Source organism: Trematomus bernacchii, unplaced genomic scaffold (assembly GCF_902827165.1).
Source record: "Trematomus bernacchii unplaced genomic scaffold, fTreBer1.1, whole genome shotgun sequence".
Taxonomy (NCBI): domain Eukaryota; kingdom Metazoa; phylum Chordata; class Actinopteri; order Perciformes; family Nototheniidae; genus Trematomus; species Trematomus bernacchii.
In genome coordinates, this window is record NW_022987828.1 from 907,301 (window position 1) to 931,749 (window position 24,449).

General features: G+C 43.4%; 1 protein-coding gene across 5 annotated transcripts; it reads right to left on the minus strand.

The window, feature by feature from the left end:
• Positions 1–851: 851 nt before the first annotated feature.
• Positions 852–23,562, minus strand: smoc2 (SPARC related modular calcium binding 2). Of its 5 annotated transcripts, none has more exons than XM_034152485.1 (13): positions 22,934–23,562; positions 16,950–17,112; positions 14,827–14,933; positions 14,405–14,504; positions 13,627–13,662; positions 11,514–11,561; positions 9,416–9,490; positions 7,370–7,577; positions 6,375–6,457; positions 2,197–2,296; positions 1,774–2,021; positions 1,528–1,565; positions 852–1,385 (listed from the first exon to the last, which is right to left on the minus strand). In XM_034152485.1, the coding sequence occupies exons 1-13, from the start codon at positions 23,006–23,008 to the stop codon at positions 1,362–1,364; spliced, it is 1,305 nt and encodes a 434-aa protein (XP_034008376.1). In that variant the 5' UTR covers positions 23,009–23,562; the 3' UTR covers positions 852–1,361. The 5 variants fall into 5 exon arrangements, with proteins under 5 accessions (XP_034008376.1, XP_034008378.1, XP_034008375.1 ...); XM_034152487.1 differs by having other exon boundaries at positions 7,391–7,577; positions 13,618–13,662; XM_034152484.1 differs by having other exon boundaries at positions 13,618–13,662.
• Positions 23,563–24,449: the final 887 nt, after the last annotated feature.

Here is a 24,449-nt window from a genome sequence, read left to right on the forward strand (position 1 = left end):
GCTTCAGATTTAACTTTGCCTGTGCTGTGAAAGTGCTTAAGAAGGCCATAGGTTATCCATCACTAATCCACCATTTCAGAGCAGACATAATCTCTCCTCTGTGTTCCCCTGGGGTGTTCAAACCAGACCATTTGGTTGGATTATATCGCAGAAAGAAGGCTGATGTGTTAATCATAAATTAGAGGCTTTGCCTGAGTGAGCAGGTCAGTCTGAGGTCAGTCGCTCAGCACTATAGGGGACTTTCTGTGTGAAAAGCCCCGGCTTAGAAGCCCCAACATAATCAGGCATGAACAATGTACAGTAGTATAATGTGCCGAGGCAGCCCTGCGCCGAGCACTGTTCTTTAAGAAAGAATCCATTCACACCTAAGCTACTGCTCAAGTGTACATTTACTGTATACATGTAAGTATACCTTATGCAAATACACATGTTCACACTCACGCACAGGCTCATATAACGCCCTTTTAATGGGCACCCGTAGTACACACAGCAGAAATTGGACCATTTATCTGTCTTCAGTCTACGTGGGAAATCTGTGACGAGAACAAACATAAGTGTACCATCCGTTTTTTCCAATTCTCAAATGTTGCCTCAGGGGAATTGGCAAGAGTCTGAAAATAAGATGATACACGACGTTTGCTATGTATGACTAATACTTGGCTCATAAAGACTGTGTCAACAAGGTGTTTTATTAGAGACACAGCGAGAAAACACTAAACGGCCGACATTACATGATTTATGTGAGGAGAAGGAAAACTAGGAACACTAATTGGATTGGAGAGAAACAAAGGAATTTGCTGACCCAATTAACCTCGGATAAACTAAGACTGGCAGACGCACAGAGAACAACATGTATAAAAGAGTTCTTTATTCCTAATAAACACGATTACATGTGGACATGGAGGACGTTTTTATGATGTCTGTTTAAAACATTCTTGCAAACTGCTGTACAAAGCACAAGAGAAGAAGCTATAGGTCAGTACATGAGAGATGGCGTGGTCTAAGTTATTGTAGCAAACTATCCATATATCCGTATTACCATCATCAAAGTAAGGAGAAAATTACACTCGGGGAAGGGGCACAAAATGCAACATCAAACATGAAAACTTGTACAACTCTGAAAAGTATACTTTTTAGACACACAAAGGACACATACATTGTATGTGTTAAATAATGTTTGCTTGTCAGGACATCAAAAGCTAACTACATCATTCACAGATTCAGCAGTCTGTTTAAATACCTTATTTCTACAAAGTGAATTTACATTTTTATTTTAAAGTACAAAGTGCAAATACTATGGTTTCCATTATTGCCGATTGGTGAGGGCAGGTTCTCCGTGCTGGAGGGGAAATCTCAGATGCTTAGCCTTGCTTCTTCGAGGGATTCTGAGGAAAGGAAATTAAAGTGAGTTTCAAACATGCTTTTGTTTTTCTTCATACTTTTGACTGTTTGAATTAAAACAATGATACTGTTGGACTGCAGAAGAAGCCATTGTATCCACTAGTATGGGAAGAATGGTTTACTTACTAATTTACTGGAAGGTAAACTCTCTCCTGGCTTGGCCCCTATGAGACAGAAAAAAAACCTCAACAACCATACGATCAATGCGTGTCAGTTTTGGGATATTTAACAGTCAATTTAAATAAAAACCTTGCATCCCTGTTTCTCATATATCATCTGACTGCTGTCATGATTAAATTGTATCCCTCAATGTGTAAGTGAGAAGATACATATGCTGCAGGAGAACACAAGCAGACGTGTTGTTTAGCTCACCCTCTTCTTTGGTCACCCCGAGGCAGCCCATCAGCTCCTGCAGAGACAGCGCCTTGTCGTTGCTGATGTCGCAGTACTCCACAAACTTCTTCACACACTTCTTTGGCTTGGATTTCTTGCGCAGGAAGCGTTTGAAGGGCTTGATCTCCTTCTTTCCAATGTCCCCGCTGGAGTTTTTGTCGAGCTGACTGAAATACCAGTGGACCACCCTCTCCTCCAGGGTGTGGCTGGGGTCTGGCTCTGCCATCCTAAATGACAGATATCAGTTCATGAGCTAATAATCACTTTATCTAACTGTGTGAAATAAGTATTGTCACTGGAGATCAAAAGCTTTCTTAAAATCAGCTGCAGCACAGCACAAACAAACCCACTGGTGTCCATTCATAATTGTAAGATGGACAAATCTATTTCCAAAGGCCATACCTTCCGGCTGATGCTGGATCTGTGACGGCGTGCACCATGTCTGTTGACAGCGCGTCAAGTACACTTGTCAGGAATTCTGTTTTCTTTGCCCCAGGACAGCCTGGAAAATAAAACCACAGATACCTGAATCATATGGAAATAAATGTACTCATATGTCAGCAAACATGGAAAAAGTATCCCTTCGTCAACAGCATTACTACAATGTGGAATGCTGCAGTCATAGGTGGCCTAATAAATGTTTGGGGAGGGACGTCATATAAAAGGCACTGTAGTTTTAGAGAGAACAAGACGGCCGAAGAGGGAAATAAACCCAAACATGACTCTCTGAGTCGACTTTTACTCCCTCTCATAAAGTGTCAAACCTCCCCTTATCTGGAGGAGGAAGAGGGTACCTGCCAATCATGCTGGAGGCCCCCGAGTGGCTTTGACAGCTGGAGCAGAGAAGATGTTACTTCATCTTGTATGTATGGACAAGAAGCTCCATACAGCGCCTGAGACTCACCTGAGACATCAAGGGGTCCAAATACAATCCTGACAGACACTGGTCCTGGGTTGAGTCTGAGGGATGTCGGATTTAAAGGTATGCATCCAGAGACACAACTCAACACCTGCTCTTCTGTGTGAGGTGGGATTACTATTTGAGAAGAGACTAAAATCTATCATTACCTACCAAGCTAAAACCAACAGAGAAGCTTTATTACTCGCAGAACGGCAGAAAAAGATTAAAAAGAGGGACAACTGGGGTGGAAAGACCCTAATGATAGTAATTGTGCGTGTGGCCGTATAGTTTTAAGAGTGAGGAGGCTGAGCCTGTTCTGGAAGAGCTGAAGGCTACGCAGGCCTGAGAGAGATTCCTCTCCTCGACTACCCTCTGCTTTCTCACAGTCCGGCTTCCCTCTGCTATCCTGCCTGTGGAGAAGAAGAAATTCTCCAGTTTGCTACACTTTGTTTTTATGGCCCAGGCCTGCGGGGCCAGATTCTCCTGTGTTGGAGATAATAGCATGCTTTGCTCCTCTCTAACAGGTGGCGACCAGCATCGGCATAAACACCCGACACTGCACCTCCTCTCCACCTCCATTCCACCTCCACTCCACCTTTCACAACTAGCGCGGAGCTTTAGCTGTCTGCACCGGGCCAAGGGGGTTGAAACATCCACATGTCCAAACTGTTCCACAGCCTCATTTACATATTGAACAGACCTGCGCTTAAGTTTTAGTGGGCCCTCCCTAGTCCAAGCCCAGTAAAATATCCGACCACCTGTTGATGGCTAAACCGGTGCCTTGTGGAGGCTCTTGTGGTAAATGTGTCTAGACAGTCATACAATTGCACCCTCAGAAGGCAAAGTGTTTTTATCTGGCTGAAAAGAGATTTGTGGGATGCAGTTGGACTAGGATTAGTGTTTTTCATGGAGAGCGCACGTCCTCTCCGTAATGCTGCAGGAATCTGTGCATGTCTGCAGTTTTCCATTCATAATGGGAAGCCATCAGGTTAGGCTACAGTCCCGTCCCTCTGGCAACAGAAGATTTTTCTTGTGGCGGGACAGATCAGCTTATGTCTGTCTGGATGTCGTTTAGCTAAAGGACACAAATGTTCCTGCTGTCATTCAGAGGAAATTGAGGCCATTTTCCATTCCCTTCATGGTTGCAGCAAAATAAGACTATACTGTCTTACTCCATAATGATTATAATTATGTAATGCCCACATTTGACAGCTGCAGGATGGAATGAAGTTAAGAAAGCCTCAAGTGATTAAAGAGTTTTCTTGTTGAAAAGCTAAGGTCAGCACCAGTATTCATACGCCTCCATATATCTGCTGCCTGTGAAAAGTTGGCCAGTAAGTGCATGTTTGCATGTGTGCGCCCGTATGCTACTGTCAATAAGAAGCAGTGTTTTTCTACAGAGCCACATGGGGCAGAGTCCTGTCAGCACTCACAGCCGCAGCTCCCAATGGCTGCCCCAGTGCTATCCCATGACCCATCTCTGGGGAGAAAGCTTGCCAAATACTCCGCTTTCCTCCTCCTGCCCCTTTCAGGGCAAAGTTCTCCTTTCTCGCATCTCGCCCCATAAACCTCTCAACACCAGCGCTTCAACAGCAAATGGGGCTGCAGCAATGTGAAGGCAACATTTATAATTATCCCCGGTTTATACAGTAACACGGTTTACAGCCGTTGCTCATAAAGAAAACAAGACGCTGTGTTTTTTGACCGTGCGTGTTTTATAATGGGAGACCTGGTTGATATGGTGCAGGTTTTTTGACACGTATAGAAAGAAGTCTGTGTTCTGGTTTGAGCGTGTGTTAGGTGATTGCATGGCTGAAGGAGTATATTGTTTTCTGTCCTTCCACTATGTGTTTAGGAGGTGTTTGGTTGGGACCTCAAGTCTTTCTCATGGGACAGTTGTGGCTGTTCTCCACCCCATCGCCACTTCACACTTTCCGCAGTTACACACTGTCATTATTCCTGTTCAATATCTTCCAATAACACACACCAGCAGTGCCACTGGCTAAGATGAGTAACATGTGTCTCAGGAGCACTCATCCATAACTGTCTATCCTAATGTTTAATACACACTGTACAGAAGTCCTCGATGCCAGTGTACTGAGTGCTGCTCTGCTGCTAAATGCAGCACCTGCGAGCAGAGGGCAGCTCTGGCCAGGCACACTCTTACATAAACACTCGTGGATGGGACGGGAACAGTGGCAGCTCTGTTCATTTGCTGGAGGATTATTAACATGTTTACCAAACCACCAAAAAAACAACAAATTTGCCAAGCACCGTTAAGCTTTAAACTGTGATTTGGTTGTATTCAGCAGCAAGAGCAATAACTCTACTTTGCCTATCATTGGTTTTATGAGGAGGACAAGTCATTGCATATTTATAAATGTAATAAAAACAAAGGTAAAGGCACTCCATCCACTGCATTGTAAAACTGTCAAAGTGCAAAACTACGGTCAGTGGAATTGGTGAAAGTTAAAACTGGAAGATGCTCAGCAAAATAAAGTGGACATTTATAATGGTTTTGTGAACAGTTTTAACTTAAATTGGTATAGTACTTAAGATACCAATAAGCTTGTTCTAAGTTGTTTTAATTAGTAGTTTTAATCATTCATGTGGGCTCCATTGTAAAGCTAAGCAAAGTGCTTGTATGATTCTGCATTAGATCAGTTGGTGGAATAATGGCCATAAAACAAAGCATATTAAAGTCCCTCAAATTGAAATACGTTGTGTAATGGCCCTTCAAAAATAACACTGATGATCTAACACCCCACATTGACAGGACACATCTTATCAATGCCAAACCAATACATTTTGTTATGTAATATCAATAAGGTTATTGTTTGTTTGGGTTAGGATTAGGGTTAGGGTGAAGAACAGGGTTTTGGTAAAAAGAAAAAAGAAGAAATACATGACTCCGATTAACGATTGAAGGTGGTCATGTATAAGCGAAACCAACATGGTAATACATGGGAAACGCATAGTGTTCATGTCATAGTCTGAGGTTCTATTGATCCATGCTTTATCATTTGAGTGTAAACATTATTGTTTTGGTAGCATTTTCTGAAAAGACTACTTTGGTTGTTTTTCTTGGAAGAACACACAGAGTGCTGCTTTATTCTTTTTTAAAGTTTCCCTCAAAATGATGCAATCCTTTAATCCATTTGTAGTGCTTCCCATTTGTAAATACCACTAGAATATAGCAAAATGTAAGTTCTGCATTCTTGACCACAAACATAGTCTCACCTGCTACACCTAAGCCCACCACCCACAAACTCAATTAAGTTATCCAAACAGTTGTCAGTCTTTCTATCACTACCTGTCTCTGGCATCCTATTATCCATTTATCTCTACCTCTGCTGCCTGCTGTTTCTCCTCCTTGCTATCATCCCACTATCTTTCATCTCCCATGTCAATTGAGATTAATCCTCCCCCCAATCCGTCTCTGTCTCCGTGCTTATTGACCAGTGAGGGGTGGTATCTGGCAATCCTCAACTCTTTATCAAGCATCTCCTTGACCAACAGTGCTAATGATGTCAACAAACACACACACACACACACCCCCGCAATGTTATCACAACCTTGGAAGCACGGCAGCAGTTGGAGGTCGACTGCTGAAGAACTTCTCCATGTGGTCTGAGCAGAGAGGATAAACAGAGACTGGGTCCAGTATTTAGATACCTACCTTGGAGATGTCTGCTTCTGTAATGGTCCTTAGGTTTAGTTGGGTGGGCCCTGGCATTTCCGTCACACTTTGGCTGTTCATACCTGTGACACAGAATACGCCACATCAGAAAATGCCAATTCACTTGAAATGAAATGGATAAAACACATTGTTAATTTCAGTAAAACTATCCTGTTTGTACAATCAGAGCGGAATGCAATGTTTTCCAATTACCGGTGTACAGTTAAATCTCAGGGATTCAAATAATTGTTTTGTGGCAAACCAGAGGCTGTGAATCACATCCACAAAGCGGGGTAGGATTTGGGGCTAGGATGAGGAACAGAAAAAGGGGGGAGGGAGGGTGAGAATGAGAGATAGAGGCAGACAGGGAGCGTGGGACACAAGGAAGCTTTCACGGCCTCCCTTGGCGAGCCGGCGGTGCCTCGATTGCCGCCGTGCCACTGGGCCAAAAGCTGGGCTGGAACAAGGGGAGACAAGGGGGGGGGGGGGGAAATCCATGCTTCCATATGCGTGCTAATGTGCTGTCTGGCACTCTGCCTGAAGCCTTGTTAATCTGATACCCAGCCTCGCTGCTCAATAAGAGTGTACCAGTGCCCAACTATGCCAGCCTGACTGACCTTTGACCTGCCGCTCCACAGACCACTGAGTCACTCTGTTTCATGGCCAATGGAGATGTCTATCCGTCTGCTAATGGCAGACTAATGTGCATTTTATTTGTATTGCTTGAGTTCTGACAGTTTCTTCTAAATAGAGGTATGTTTACATGGTTGTTGGACCTGCAATAGAGATAATGCTCAATTATGCCTTAGTACGTCTAGTTTACACATTTGCCAACAAAGGTCATGAAGCAGGGTCACCCAGGTCTTCTCAATTGTCCATTCTTCTGTGTTTGGTTTGCTAATGATCTCTTACCTGTTTAACAACTGTCTGGTTTGTCTGTCACAAAGAACCAAGCAATAAATTCCAATAATTTGTGTAAATGAGGGTGAAAGTACCATAGGTGAGGTCTCTCCCACCTGGTGGAGGTCCCAGGTATGGGCCGTCCAGTGTCCACCAGCACACACCAGCAGTAGCCGGTGGAGGGGTGGCATTGGACCGCCTTGTAGAGTCCTCCTTGGGCACAGTCGGGTATGAACACAGCATCGTTCTTGTGCTGCCTAGCCTCTTCCTGGGCGGACTGCTGCTCCTGGTCACATGTTGAGGCTGGGAAGAGGGGTCAGAGGTGAGGACTGGAAACCAGTATTTCATTCTTTATTTGGATATGTGTGCTAAATATTTTCTAGATTGATCGTCCATCTAATGTTCTCAGTCAGATCAAAACCCAAAAATATTCAGTTTATTGTGATATAAAAAAGCAGGAAATCTTCATATGTGAGAGGCTACAGCATTTTCTGCCTTTTTTAAAGAATAATTATTAACATAGTAGGAAAACATTTTAGTTTGATCCACTTATCGATTAATCGAATAAACAATGCATCTCTTTAAAGGAATCAGTGGGAGGCAGAGGTTGGTCATCCAAACACACACTCACCACCCATAAAGACAGCATGCACCTAGGTGGTCTTGGTTGTGTGACTTGGCAAACACACGCCCCAGACACACACACTTGACGTGAAGAAGAGGGTTTGTTTAATGTTAAGAATGACTTCCAGTCAGATATGGCTTACACATTTTGGATTTATACAAATTACAGTGTGTTTAAATTAATTTCTGTTTAAAACTAAATACATGCACTGCTCTCTCATTACACTCTAACGTGCCTGAAGCAGTGGAGGAGGCTGGAGAAGACAAAGGGGTGGAGTGCTCGGAGACAGTGTGTGTAGACTGTTATATCAGCCCCCCGTGGCACTGTTTACACACATTAACAGGCTAATGACTAAGTACAGCTCCCTATGCCCCAAGTTAAGTAAATATTTGGACACACGGCTGCCCTCTGTGGATGTGTGTGACAGAGAGAGAAACAGACAAGACAAACGCATAGCGGTGGTCAGTCGGGGCCTTCTTCTCCACACACCCACACTCACTGTCTGACACACCACTGCAGGGTACTATAAAGCACCAGGGATCTATATGTTTACATGTTCAGAATTCTAGGGGAAAATGCGATGCTTCATGATCCTTTCTTGTATCCGTACGTATGGAGAATGCAGCGGCTTCCATGGGGTTTTGCAGAGCCTCAGCAGGATCTAATCAGACGTTCCTCTGCAGCAGCCTCCTTCTCTGCCGTGCAGCTCTCCAACTGAGATTTGAGCATTAAACTCAGGGATGAAAGTAGAGCTCTTCTGGCCATGAGGGCTTTCATCACCAATCTCTCCCTCCCTTCACTGCTTCGCCCTCGAGGCTCGGAAGCTACTGCGGGATTATGGATATCCCTTTTCTTTGTTTATTTTCATTAGAGCTCTTTACCCACACAAAAGCGACCAAATGAAATGCCTCCCCGCTTTCTCAACCGACTCTCTTCGCTCCAGTTCATCCGTATGGGCTCTCTTTGTTGAGGCGGGTGTTTTTTTTCCACCCCAATACCCCAAAGAGCACATGGTAATCAAAACCATCAATGCTGCATTTCTCAGGTTTTTTTTATTGGCTGTAAATTATGATAATGGTATTCACACACAAATGCACGCAGGGTTCTCATCTCCAGGCAAGCCTCAAAATTGCATTGTTTTATTCAGAAAGCAACATATTTCCCCTAAGAGCCAAGAGGCAACTGATCTGTACAAAGAGATAAACGGGCATGTGTGTAAGAGGAGACCAGAAGCGACCAGGCAGAAGAATAGGAGATCCTGTGTTTGTGCCATGTGCTGATAATTACAGATACGCTGCAACGCGAGGAACCACAGAGAAGCAGATCCTTTAAGCCTGACGCACTCCAACACCAAGATGTATTGCTTTCACAACCCACCATCTGTCCTTAAAAGACAAGAACAGCCTCAAACCATGATTGCTCACACAAGTCGGAAAAAACACAGAGCGTGCTTTCAGTTGAGGTTTGCTAACACCCGATCGCCGTCATTAAATAAAAAATGGTCTTTGAAACTCACATGGTGCTCGTGTTCTATTGTTCTGTCGGCTGCGGACCTGCTCCGTCCACAGAGTGGGGTACTGGGAAATGATGTCTGAAAGAAATCACCAAGACAGCTTTATTAGCTCCAATAGAAAACACACTCGTATATCATCTGAGCCAAACCTGGGGGTTCCAAAACTCACAGACTGTAAAATGTACATCAAGGTTACCGGTTCTCAAACTGCTGCAGTGCAGGTGGGAAATAAATCGTATATGATAGCTGTGACCAGAAATAAAGCAGCGACAAGAGTCTGCAAGTAGCCCACTGTATTATCTGGCGATCACAATTATAATATGTTGCTTCCTTCACAATATAAAAGTGCATCTTAGCTCAATGTGATCATCTGCTTCCAATTCACAGTGATGGAGAGTATCTTAATTGAACTTGAAATGTAGGAAGTGGTTTCTCTACCATTTGAAGTTCAACGGATATCATAACATATAAATACTCACAGATGTATTAGCTTATTTGAAGTATCATAACTAAACTCAACCCTTAAAACAGATTTACCCTTTTGAGAGGTTTATATTTCTAGATTATTTCAATTAAAAAACATTTGAATGTTGCAGCTTGTTGAGCTAGAGCTGATATTAAATAGCCACTTTTATGCTTTGTGTGGTTTTCCCTTTCCTGTACTGTATTAAATAGGTTTTTGCGCATGTAAATGGCCGGCAAAGGCTAAAATCCCAAAGTTCCCCAGAAGGAGTTTATCGCCCACCCCTGCCTGTTAAGCCCCAAAGCCCCCGTCGGCGGGTCTTTCTTTTTTTCACAAATTAAAAAAAAAAAAAAAAGTTTTTTTTAAATTTTTAAATTTTGAATTAATTTTTTTTATTTAATTTTTTTTTCTTTGGATGAAATGAATACCTATGGTGATAATTCAATGTAATACATCATTTTTATAGTCTGGTACTTGAAAAAGGTCAAATGGCACTGATGGAACCAGATATACCCAAATGTGCCGAAAGCTTATTCCGCCTGGAACCTTTTTTTTGCTAAACCTCTCTAAAAAGGTCAAATTTAACTTGTTTTGCCTCAATCTTGATACAGGGTACTTATTATATGTTATAGTTTGGATTCCTAAAGCTTTTAGTCTACCATCCCATCATTCAAGGGTGGTTTTCACTATAAGTAATGTTTTTTCTTTAGGCGGAGGTAAGAATTTACCTTTTTTTACTATGTTCCATCTGAATTGACTCTGACTGAGAAAATCTATATTGATTCTGACACTTCTACATCCAACTCACAGATGTAACCTTGCTTTGATAAAAGAAATTATTCATATAACCCTTTTAGAAGTGAAGTTGTAGTAATTTGTTTTGGGCATGTCATTTTCGACCCTGAAACCTGAAAAACAGGCTCGGGGCTTAACAGGAATCGCCTCCATTGGACTCCTTTGTTTACTTCAGTAACATAGTGACATTCCTATGTTACACTAGTGCTTCTATTGGCTAGAGCTCCAACCCATTGTACGTGACACACTAAGCAGTTGACCAAGCCGGCCAGCTAACCAATCAGAGCAGACTGGGCTCTGGTTTCAGACAGAGGGTGAAAAGAGGTGCTGGAGCACAGGCAGTATGAGAAAGAATAAACACCTTTTTGAACATTAAACCACAGAAACATGTCCCAGTAGACACACACAATATAAATATGAACCTGAAAATAAGCATAATAGGGCCCTTTTAACTAGTTTACATGGGGGGGATGTTTTAATCTTTGAAATGCAGCCAGTAAATAAAGCTTTTAGATAATTTAGCTGAGTAGAAAGCACAATAGTTCTCCCAAAATGTAGTGGATTTGAAGCATGAATTAACCAAAGCTAAGCACCTAAGTAAATTCCTTGTGTAAATAAGTAAAAGAAAAGCTAAAAGTGAAATTCTTATGGAGTGACACAACTTGTCATGACTGCCGCTCTTTGTTACTGGCTTGCTTGATGGTATTACCAGTAGCTTATGGAGGCTTAAGAGCAACATACAAGTCATGCTGAAGTTGTCCTTTTAGTTTTACACAAACATCCTAACAATTAACAATTGAGTCACTCAGTGGTATCGCATTAAACGCACAAACAATATCTCACCTTCTTCGTCGCCGGCAGGCTGCGGATCCACCACTAGGCCGGTCTCATCTGCATTTAGATTGGAGAATATTTGCAAGGAGACTACAATTACGAGAGTAAGCTTAAGAACACTTAACTCAGTGAGATTTGCACTTTGCCCGGCTAAGAAGGATGGAATCAGAAGTAGAGGAGAGGAGAAGGAAAAAGAGAGAGTTGTGTGTGTGTGTGTGTTGAAAGCTGAAAGACGGTGTGTCTTACAGTAAGAGAAAAAGGGAGCAAAATCAGAAGTTTAGTGGTCATATATTCCCATGGTTTCCCTTCATGCAACAAGGGAGATGATTATGCTATGGAGGACAGATTGAGGTCAGTTCAAATGAATGAGAAGATGAGGAGCAGTTGCCCCTGATGCTTTTCTCCATCCATCCATCGCCTGCATTTGAGTCATGAGAGCTGTTTGAAGGTGGGAGAGATACAAGGGGTGAAGAACCCAGTAGCCAAGTCTGAGAGAAACCAATTAACAGTGGGAGAATCGAGCTCAGTGTTTGTTTGGACTCTGTTTGTTTGATTTGTGGTGGGAGGGAGACGGGGATGGAGGTCTTGAGCCGCTTAGGGTAAAACCAAGGCTGTAGGTGTGGTTAACCTCAGTGTAGGTCACTCATTCTGCTCAAAGCAAAGCTCTGTTAGTGCATGAGTCAGGGCATCTACAATGGTTGGCTCCAGCTTAAACTCATTTGCTTTAACAATGAATTCTCCATTGCAAAATCAGGATCTTACATTAAATGCAAGTATTTTAAGCCAGCCATTCATCTTCTTAAGCATGCTTGGTGGATAAAAATACATAGTCAGTGTGAATGACTGGGGCAGACATGTTATTACCCTGCTCACTTAACGGATGGAAATGCCATTTCAAAAAGCGTATTTATGATGCGGATTTACGATAAACCACTAATGACCGATCTTGACTTTGCGGCCGTTTACATGACTGTAACACCTCTTTTAGCATCTGCCAGGAAACCCCCGCGCTATTTGTGGTCATACGGCATTAGTTTAACTGCTGTTTGTCAGTCGTCGGCTGCATATGATTCCAGCCTGTGAATGAATTTGTAAAATGGGTTTTAGGGCAAAGCATTTGGTGTTTAACATTACCAATATGCTGATCATAAAAGAGGAGATAGGGCTGCAGTGAACTGCTTAGGTACTGAAGGACTTTGGCTGAATCCAAATATTGATGCAATCGCTGCTATTTCCAGTGCTGGCACACCACAAATCTACAGTTTATTCTGCTTTTCACCACCCTGTTTATCCAACCAGTTCTTTCCCTCTCCCACCATCCCTCCTCCTCTCTCAAATGTTGCATTCCCACTTGATCTATGTGTAATGAGTTGGCTGGGCTCAGACAGACACTATACCCAAGAGTGTTTACAGAGAGAAAGACCTAAATGTCACACTGACGGGAATAATCAGTGTGACAAAAACAACTGGATGCATACACACTTTCTCTCTCACACACACATGCAACATACACAGACGATCACATCAGGAAAGAATTGGAATCAAGCCAAATTACACGTTAGCTTTCTGAGCCTTCAAATAACAGCAGTTAAACAAATCAGAAAATACAGAATCTGGAGTCGAGTGGTTTCATATCTGGAAGAGGGGTAAATGTTGATGAGACACAGAGAGAAAGAAGAGTGGATTAAGTGAGAACATTTCCTTGTTTCTTGCTGAAAAAGAAGGAAACCAAGATAAATCAAGTTGAAAAGTCAGTTTTCCTTCATTCTGGCTGCTCCCTGTTGTTATAAAGACAGCAGGCTGTTGTATCTGCTGTCGGTGTGCATCAAAGCTCTCCCCAGCCTCTCCTTAGTCTGCAGTCTGCTTTTATATCAGCCTTCGGGCTGCTCGCACTCTCTCAAATTGAAAAAATATTAGAAAGGCAAGCCTTAACAGGAGACCCGCCCTGCACATCTCCAGCACAGATGCAGGCAAACAGACAGAGCAACAAATGAATACACACTCACATGTACATGCATGCTTAGATGATACACACATAGACACACATAAAAGCATGCATGCAAAAGATTCAATGTGCCCCTGAGAGGATTTTCTTCTCGAATAAAAGACTCACCTGCTTTACCTGGCTCTCTTGTAGTAGCTCTCTCTTGTTTTGAAGCTGCAAGGCAACATGTTGACATTAATTAAAAGTTCAACAACACACACCCATTCCATGTTATCATCAATATTAAAAATGCATAAATCAAGTAATGTAGGGAATGACACAGCAACAAAAACATTTAGTATTTCCAAATGTTATACATTGAATTGGAAGTGGCTAAATACACTGCATGTTGATCAAGATGCATTTTATGACATTTTCATATTAACAATACATCTGCTGCTGCTACCTCTGGCACATTTTCACTATCAAGACGGCATCAACTTCCAAGGCGGCCCCATGGAGACGCACGGGGACGACATGTGGCATTGGTTATTTGATTGTTTGGCATCCTCGGAGAACACTTACATTCCTTACAGTTTAGCTTTCTTGCTCAACTCTGCAGCAGGGATTGTCTACCAGGCTTATTTACACACACGCAGCTCCAGGCCTTGAGCAACACTCGGTCCTCGGGTGGCCCTCCAACCCTGTGGCCGTCAGTCCAGTCACTGACCACTTTCCCACAGGACTCACGATTACACCCCCCACAAACACACAATGTCATGCTTTGCTGAATTCAATTGATCATCCTTGTTTTACACAATTACAGAAACCGCGTACTGGTGTCGATCAGCCATTCTTTTTCATGTCATACATCGGTCTTGTTACAAAATGCGATGCCTGTAATACGGCACTGACTTGTAAATACAGTGTGCATAACTATTTACATTTTGCTTTATAAGACTGGGGTTTTACCCACCTTGGCAGCGGGGTTTTTTATTGGCCACTGCTGAGCCACTGATGGGTCGGCCGTTGGGGTTGACACACCAGCAGTATCCAGTGTAGCTGTGGCACTGAACCTGTAATCAAACAGCATGTAAACAAAGTCAGCACAAGCTAGGTAATGGAATATAGGAGAATAAAATATTGGACGGTGTAAACATGGGATTCAAGAATTACATTTTTTCTCATAATATGTCACCATTTTTCACAATAAAATGTCGCAAATAGAGAAATCTGCCTTGAAATCAAAGAAATTCATAATATACAATTCAATTCCTGCAGGGGAAAAGAGCTAAGCTAATTTTCGCTTTTTTTCTCTGTGGTCTCAGAAGTTGAGAGCTTTGCCTCATATTAAAAAAAGAAGTTACGAACATCATATATGTTGAGTTTTTTTGTTACCTCGCTATATGTGCCATCAGGGTTGCACACAGGCACAAAGACCTGCGGGAAGAGCTTCTTGGCCTGCTGCTCTGTGTACTTCTTCTCTGCAACACATCTGGACGTATCTGAGGAGCACCACAAATCACCGGTATCACTAAATATCACAGAAACCCATGATTCCATCCACAGCTCAACTGTTTTTCTATGAACTATTAAACCCCACATACTTTGAAAAGTCAGGGGAAGATTTGTTGAATCTCACAGATGGTGGGGAATGAAAGAAATATGCAGGGAGAGAGGAGAGACGGAGGGGAAACAATTCAAGACATTTCGGAAGCGTGCGTTACTTGTGTGGCTGGGAATAGAACCAACACCCCCGGCCTCATTAGGAGCAAGTCAGACAAGCCTGCTCAGTGCCTGGTGGTAAAGCCATTACTGAGCTCCTGTAGAACATTCCAGGCACCCAAGAAAAGGGCTGATGCACGAGGAAAACATGACCCTTCCTTAATGTCTGTTTAAAAACCTCGACCGTCTGCTCTGTACAGTTCGAGATGTCCTCTAACTATTTGTCGACATAAATATTGGTCAGCAACTTCTTCACCTATAAGCACCTCATGTCTTTTCGCATCTCTCTGTCAAAGCCATGGCTCATCCTGTCATTCCACAGCTGCTTCATCTCACCTGGCCAAAACACCAGCTGTGCAAACTCTCAGGAAATGTTGGGCAGCGATGGGTTTGATGGGAACTTGGTGTGACACATAAGCTGAGATGCCAGGCAGGTTCAGATGACATTAAAACAACGACTCATGCCAAGTTCAAAAACAGTTTGGTCAGGAGGCTGCATGGCGCTGGCAGAGCCAACAGTAGATTAGCCATTAGACTCAGGCAGGGGAATGTGCACTGGTTTCTCTCAGCCTAGTGTGTGTGTGTCTGTGTGTGTGTATCATTGTCACTGGATGTTCCGGATGGAGGAAAACAGCAAGTTGAGGAGCTCTAAAGTTAGCTGCAGGGGAAAAACCCCAAACCATCGTCTTCCTCTGGGGGCTCGGACAAAAAAAGTGGTGGAAAAAATGACAGGACACTTGAATCATCCGAGCGCAGTGATAGAAAACAAATGTGGTGCCAGGCTCACCATCCTCAAACACAATCCCATCTCTGTGCTGGTAGGGCAGACCGGCCCTGGTTTATTTCGGCTGCTGACTCGGCTGCTGCTGCTGTGTCTTTCACCCCGGCCCTCCAGAAGCAGAGGGGGGTCCGAGCTCTTATAGACCCGATGTTATTGACGTATACAATACGACTTTCATGGACTCTCGTCCCTTTCAGCTTCCTAGCTGGAATCCTCTATTCTGTGTCAAGGCGCTGTCCGCCACATCCAGATGTCCGCTTAGAGACGTCGCCATAGTGACCCAGAACGGGCATAACATCGTGGAATGCTTTTCCATCATATGAGACTTCTTTTTAAGCAAACCCTTTCGCACTCGATCCCTGCATTAGTGATCTAATATTGAAATGTGTAAGAATGGGGCATTGTCCCCAGTCTGTAGAGCGATGAAGTCGCAGTATAGAGTTAGTGAGTGGGGCGGGGGTGAGAAGGTTCGGGCCCTCAGCATTGGGGTGTAAGGGTCCAACAATGAGGGAGTCTGTGAGCTGCCTGACCTCATTGGCTCTCCTTCCCCTTTTGCTTTTCATCTCCACTCTTCCATCGGTCACATACATACGGCTTTACATCTAGTATGCTGAAAATGAAGCCATTAATTATTGTCAAGAGATTTCATTCAGATGCCCTTGACTCTGCATAATAATTTGATTTTAGCGAGCACAAGCCATTTCATATCACTGAGGAAGTCGTAGGTCCTCGAATTTCTAACAAAGTATAAATAAATCATTTCCATTCAAACTAATTCATTTGACAAATCAACATACGATTTCTTTATCAGTACAATTGGTGTGAAGTGATGAAACCAGCCATGGAGCAATAAACCCCCCCTCCAGCTCTCACTGTGTCAACCCCACTCGTCGTCCCAGCACTCAAATAATCAATGATGCTGAAATGAATTTAAGTTTCCACAAGTTTCTCCTGTGACCCCCCTCTGCGCATTCGAGAGAGCCAGGCGGCGCTGAAGCGTGACTCATGACCTGACCTTTGCATGGCCCTCGGATGACCTCCAGCTGGGGGTCGCGGCACTTGGCTCGGAGGAACTCGCAGCGAGATGTGAAGGTCCTGCCGTCGGAGGCGCACAGGGGCTTGCGAGGAGCTCCGCTGCATTCCATGTTGCACTCCTTATCCTGATCCACCCGCAGGAACTGCAGGAGTAAGAAAACAGTTGTGTAATAAGACATATTTTGGAAATGTAATGAAAACACTTTAATCTCAACAACAACAACAGGTGGGATACTGGAGGGATTCATGAAGACTAAGGTTTGACATGTGTAGGAGAAAATGCATTCTATAAAAACAGGTGTCCATTTCCAAAGCCATACAAATGGTTAATTCTGTTCAACTTTTATCAGGACATTCATAAGCAATTCTTTCCCATGAATACACTAGAAAGCATTGCAACACACGGACAGAGAGATGAGGCAGTGTGTTACTACACGCCTGTCAGGGTGCAGCCATGCTTTGTCTCCGTCTCAAGGGCTGGAGAAGTCTTGACTGACGCTTCCCCTTCTCTTTGTCTGTGCCAACACCTGCACAGGTATTCACCTGGAATCGCTCCTGAGGATGTTTTACTCAGCCATGAAAAGAGAAACAAGGACAGAGACTCCTGGCTGTACGCATCGGATCACCTGTGTCAATGCCACCATTGTATCTGCCACCGTGGTATGAAACCCCCTCGCCAGGCCACACAATGGGGGGCGGCGGCGGTGGTGAAGGGGGTTGGCAACAAGCTGTGACTGCTACAATGAATGAAAAGACGGTGAATGATGAGTGGCTGAATCAACTAGATGTCAAGGAGCTTTGTGCTGCTACAGTTTGAGTCTTGGGTTTTCATAAAGTTAGCTTGATTCATTCATTTGGGTGATATAATGAGCTGGATTGAGCGGAAAAAAACTAACTCTATATGCTTACGCAGGTGCTGTCTTAAGACAGTCATATCTAAAGAGTAACACCTATCTGCTCTCTTTTTGACTTCTGTTATGATGGTAACATTTGCACAAAAGAAAAACACGCACACGCACACACACACACACACACACACACACACACACACACACACACACACACACACAGACACACATCAATCTATGGCACAAAGCAGAGAATCAAAGCCTTCAATTAAAGGTAAGCCATACAAATCTGTTATGCTTTATCAAAAGAAAGGGCATGGCAAGATAAAGTATGGCAAGAAAAAAAACCACATCCATGAAAAGGGTGGGATGATCACCAATAAAGAAATTTGTTATGTCTGACATCTTACAAATGAAGTGAGAGATGACGTTTGATGGCAGCCCCCTGCATTCAGACCAGCAGGGCTGCAGGGCTGCATGCACCTGGAAGAGGGTTGGCAGTGAAGGCAGCATCGCCCTGGGCCAGGGGGTGGGGGGTTACAACCCACTCTGTCAACCCCACTCATAAATCTTCCCGGGGGGGGGGGGATCAGAGAGGAGAGGCCCGTTCAAACACATCGGAAGAGGAGCCGCGAGGGAGGGGAAGATGAATCTTTTCAATTGAATAATATTTTTCAAAACACTTATTCTTTACAAGCTCTTTCTTCCCAGGCTTTTTAAAATGATGTGTTGTCATGAGAAGAAGACAAAAAGCATCCTGGAAAGCAGTTTGCCTCACAAGAACAGCCTGTGTCCAAGTCTCAAGACTCATCCATCTTTCTAGACAGACATATGGAGAGTAATCCCTCTTCCTCCTTTGGGGTTAACAGTATATGAATGCTGAATGCTTCTATTTCCAGTGGTTAAAGGGAACTGATGAAGTATTGCATTTATTTTGGGCACAGCAGTAGGGTTCATATTTGTCTTCAGCCCCTTTAGTCGTCTGGGATCCGCTAAAAGGTCCCAAGATAAATCTGAGGGTTCACAAGATGTGAAAGTAAAATAAAACGATGGGGGTCATGTTGTTTTTCAAGGCTTTTCCTGCCTGTATTTGATAGCAACAAAAACGTAATGATAGGAAATGGGGCAGAGAGAAAGGGGGGTTGTGAACAAGAATCCCAATTGATGGTTTCTTAAGCCTACCACTCATACACTTCATACAGAAATATCTTATAGTATAAGTAATTCATTTCACATCATCCAAATTTAGATTTTCATCCAGCCATTATTTACTTGGATCCAAGGCTCTTTATCCACGTGGCCTTGAACCTTTGGCAGAAAGCTCAAATATTAGCAACATTTCCCTTCAATCTGTGAAGTGCTTCACCGACATTGACACATGTTTTATTGCCGTCATAAATGCCTTTGCTTTGGAGTGCAACAGCAACTTTTTCTGCAGTATTTCCCAACATTGATCACGCTTTCACCATCTGAAGGACGTATGCTCTTCTGCAGTAGAACAGCAAAAGGAACGCTGTCTCTCCGAAACGACCTGTGATTGGTCACCTGTGACCCGAGAAGAGTCCCGTTAAGGGCTTTACACGGAAACAAGAGGACGCACATAACTTTCCGACAACATGATTTATAATGTGAAAGGTTATTATGGAATGTTTGCCCAAAGATAAAAGCTGCCTACCAAGTCTTTAATTGCTAGGCCAACACCCCGGAAAACGAGTTTCTTAGCCTCTGAAATCATTCAAATTGAACAACATGAGAGGTACATAAATCCCTTTCTTCTCCAGATTAAGGCTACTATCTGTAATGAAGAAATTGCTTCTGTTTAAGGGCCAAAAAGGTTGGGTACCACTACCACTGGATGACAGGTATGCTGTTTTTAAACAATATAAACTTAATTCCTGAAGAAACTGTCACTTCCTGTCTTTGAATGCGAGAGAGGTTGGTTTGAAGACTTCTAACCAACTTGGGTGACCAACAAATGCCAAATTGACTTTCATTAACTAAGCAACAGTTTTCATTATTATAGTGCTTTGTAATAGGGACACTTTATTTCTCTTTTTCCAGCTAAACATTTCTTTGTCCATTTATCTGGAAAAACTAGGAGTTTAACATCACCCTGCCCCTCCTTGTTAGTGTCTCTGAGTTTCTTGGATTGTTTGCTTCATTGCATCTGACTGACAGTTTCCCGTCGGTACCCCCCCTCCCTCTCCCCCTGTCCTCCCACAACAGTTAGGACATCCCTGTGTGGAGTTGACCTCCTCTCACCCTCCACTCTGTCACTCACAGCTCACCCCTTCACATAAAGTCTAGCAGGCGTGACAGGCTGGTGTGAGGGTGTTTGACCGCAGCCAGTCCCTGCTCTGATGGAGTCTGAGTGCGTCCAGCTATGGTTGGTGGTGGTCCGCCAGTCTCGCCACGGCTCGTACTGGCTACCCCCGTGCTCACACTACACCAGCACGGTCGGCATAAGCCCCCGCAAGCCAGCAGACTGACAACCCAAACTGATTCATTCAGCCGCCCAGCATCCTGCTAGATGTCCACTGCAAAGCACACAGCTGAGCGCCTGCATGTTGACGATAAAGCTCCAAGAACACAGCGTGGAAAAAACACAGTTATGAAATCAGCCACCCAGATTCTCTATCAAGTGTTTATTTCAAAAGCACAGTTGGCCACACTAGGAGGAGGAGAACAAATAAGATGTGAGAGCCAGTGAGAGGAAGAAGCGTGAGACGGATGGTGTGTTGAGGACCTCTTCCTCTTGTGTACTGCTAATGGCAGTTAGCTGTCGGCTGCACATCTCTTAGTGTTTGGTCTGTGGTGATGGATGGGCGAGGCCGCGGCAGAGCCCTGACATTCCCATGATGTCTCATTCCTGCCTCTCCAGGCCGGCAACATCACCATGCACAGCAACATGGTGGAGAGTGATCGATGGTCTACGCCTCTGCAACATGCATCACAAGCATACACCCCGATTTATCATGGAAGCAGACTCATACAAGACAGAACACATATTGTGATTCAACTCCTTTACTTTCAGACAGCTCTCCATCTCTGTTTTTCTTTCTCTTTATTTGTATGTTTTCAGGAATATTTTTGTATTCTTTGCGTGATCTCTCTCTAAATCTGCTCAAATAATACAAGAGGTTGGCAAAGGAACAAGAGACGGGCGAGAGAGGGCGAGACTGGCGGAGTGTAAGGGAAACTTTTTTTTTCTTCCAAGACAAACCAGCATACAAATCAAATCCAATTACCTCCCCCTGGTTCTGCAGCATTGTGGGATTGAAAGGAGTACGGAGAAGGCGAGACTCCAGCAGTGAGCACATTGTGGGCTGATAAGGGCCCTCTGGGCTAGGAGGCCCCCGCTTCCAGCGCCCCGAGAGGCCCCTCACACCACAGCCCCGCAGGGTCAATAGGGGCCCAAGCTGAGAGCCGTGGCAAACGTGTTAAATGGCCTTGGCGGGAGTTTCCTGCGTGGACGCGAGGATGCAAAGGGGATCATTAGTTTCCAGCATGGTGGAAAGGGAAGAAAGTGACAGCCTTTAACCAGGCTACTAACTCAATCAAAGGAAAAGCCATTTAATTGCTGTGAAAGATGTTAAGAAGAAAAGAAGGGGGTGTGAAAGGCCAGTGATAGTCAAGTGACAAAGAAAAATCACTGAGCAGGTGCACAATTGTATGAAAGCATAGGGGGCAATGGAGTCCATATGTTATACTGAAATGGCTTTCACCAGGTTTGAAAGAGAGGCAGCCAATGCTCCCTCATCATTTCAGATACTATTTCAGACTTCCATAAACCATGGAAAAGTCTGCCTCATGAATAACCTGGGCATTCATCCATATATTTAACTGCCTGTTCGACCTCAAATATGCACAAAATATCACATGGAGACATTTCCTTGAAACCAACAATAACCTCTCCTGTGTCATACAATAAGCAATTAATCTCGCACAAAGTACTATAAAAAAAGTTCAGTGCTCCATGTGCCGTTCCAACAAATGAACCACAGTGGGGCAGACACAGTTACCACTGAAACATGCAATGAAAAGAAATAGGTTTCTCATTCTTGCAGTCTTGAGAAGTGTGGACTCTGTGTCGTATCTGTGTTAACTTTACACAAATGGCTAAGTATTACTACCCATGCCATCTCAATAAAGAAACATACATGTGTAAATGTGTGTGTCATGGTGAAAATACAGGGTGAGCATCTGCTCAGTACAACACTTCCTCCCACATTCCACATCTCCATAGTGCCGTCAGGGAGAGAGGATCTCCGACCCCTCACCTGCAGGTTAACGACTCATGGCTATTTGTCTCCAATTGGATATTAAGGCATCCTTACCCGGACCATAAATAACGATGCCGGGGGAGGCTGCTGTCACATCGAACTCTAAATCAAGAGGTGAAGTCTCTGACAGTGCACATTCCGCTCTCTATTATTCCTCCTTCAGCACTGTACCTGCACTTGATAGTGGCCATGAAATTCCCCTTATGTGTGCTCCTAAGATGCACTTTCTCATGCAGTGAATGGACTCTATGCAAAGCTCTGCTGCTGCTGTAAACAGTGCCATGTGCTTTGGAGAGTAACCTGCAGAGCCCTGGCACTACAGGAGAGAGCAGGGATGCAGGCAGGTAGAGGCTCTGAACAGACTACAGCCTCTGCCTGCAGAGACCTTAAAACACAGTGAAATGGAGTTTAAATAGAGACCTCATTTCCCAGTACTTCCTCGGAATCTGTTAGGTTTTTTAATCTATCTTATAACCAGCCTGAAATCTGTCAGATATGAAAAAATAGTGAAACTTATTTTGAAGAGAGATTACCTAAAAATCATAGTGTCAGCATGGGCCATAATGCTGTTAATATATAATTATGTTTGTTAAATAGTTTCAATAAAAGTTTGGTCATTTTAATAAAGGTTATCAGAGGTAACACTGACAATAAATACAAAAAGGAGGATAAATGCCTGTCATATGTACTTACTGATTAAGAAAAAAAAACCTTGACAAAAGGGATTTCTGAAATGTTACGCATGAAGGAGCATATCCTTTACTCAAATACTTTCTTTTAACCCTGGACATTAGTGAGACATATTCTGCAAGTTGAATGGCTCTTCTTCCTACCGTGAGAGCAGAGAACTTCTGAGCGCGTCCAGCGCACAGCAGACAGAGGATGAACAGCAGCGGGCAGACGTGCATCCTGACGCAGTGTGGCAATACACTCTCCAAATTACGCACGGTCCAAAAGTGCCCTCTGTGTTGCCTGGACCTCAACAAAGCACACAAATAGTTTTTGGAAGTTGTCGATAAGGTTTAAAAATCCACAGTAGTGCTTGCGGAAAACAGTAAGTGTTGGACTGCTGGTGTATTTCACTTCGTCTCCTTGGTTTCGACTGCCAAACCGTTGGTGTAGACACTCTCCTTAATTCTGGCAGTGCGATAAACCCCCCGTGTCCCTGACCTTTTCCCCTCCCTCGATGTCTCTTCTCCCTTTTCCCTCTCTCCCATTCGACTTCTTTTCTCCACACCCCCTCCCTCACGACACACTTGATTTTGTCGACTAGGTTCCTTATCGGATGCAGGTAGTTCCTTATAGCCGTCAGGTGTAGGTTTAGAGGGACTGCGTCTGCTTCTGGTAGCTGAGGCAAACACGTCAGGTATTCTTTTATTTAGCTTCTCCTTAAAAAACAGCAGCAAGTAATATACTTTTGTTTGTTGGGGATGTTCGAGAGAGGGGATCAGACAGGCTACTGTCTGCTGAGAGCCTCAGCAAGAAGAATAAATACTGTCTGCGCGCACACTCTCATACCAGTAGACACACGCATACGCGCACACGCACTTCAATATAAAATTTAGATTTTTCTCGACTCTCTCTCAGTTTAGTATAACATTCTACAAAGTAAGTTCCACAAAATCATTTAAGTCACCACAATACACAAACAAGATACAATCTGGTATAGGTCCTATATGAGTAACACTAATTTAGCAACATGCAATTTAAATGTATTTAAACCACATATTGCACTAGAGCTGTGATTATATTAATGCAATGATCAATATTAAGGTCTATTTGAAGAGGCATATTTTATTTAGGGTTAATTCTAAAGGCTCTTGTTGACTTCAGTTTTCCCAAATATGTGCCTTCATTATTACAGTAGGTTAATGGAGAGATTGGTCGGCTACATTGCTACTATAACGCCACCTAACGGTATGCAAAGGTAATTACAAGCTTTCACATCCATGGGCATGTTAACTACAATACCATCACCCATTTCCATTTTTCATATTTACTTTTTATTCTATGAGCTGCTCTATAATTGTATAACCATTTCCCAATTGAACGCTATACTTTTTCTAAATCACACTTTTTAAAAAAACTTTTTTTCAACGGCAGTAAATCATTTAGGGATATTTAAATAAGGGAGGTTAAGCCAGTCGAAGAGTGCTACCAGGACACTGGTTAGCATATTCAGAGAGCAAAAAACCGTGTGTAGGCCAGACAAAAAATAAAAACCAATGATGCTCGCGACCACATAACACATCAAAACTAAATATATAAATATTTTCGTGCTTTTTGTCCAACCAGCACAATGTTATCTGTCATGCTATTTGAAGGAATTGTAACCCACTTTTTCATTTG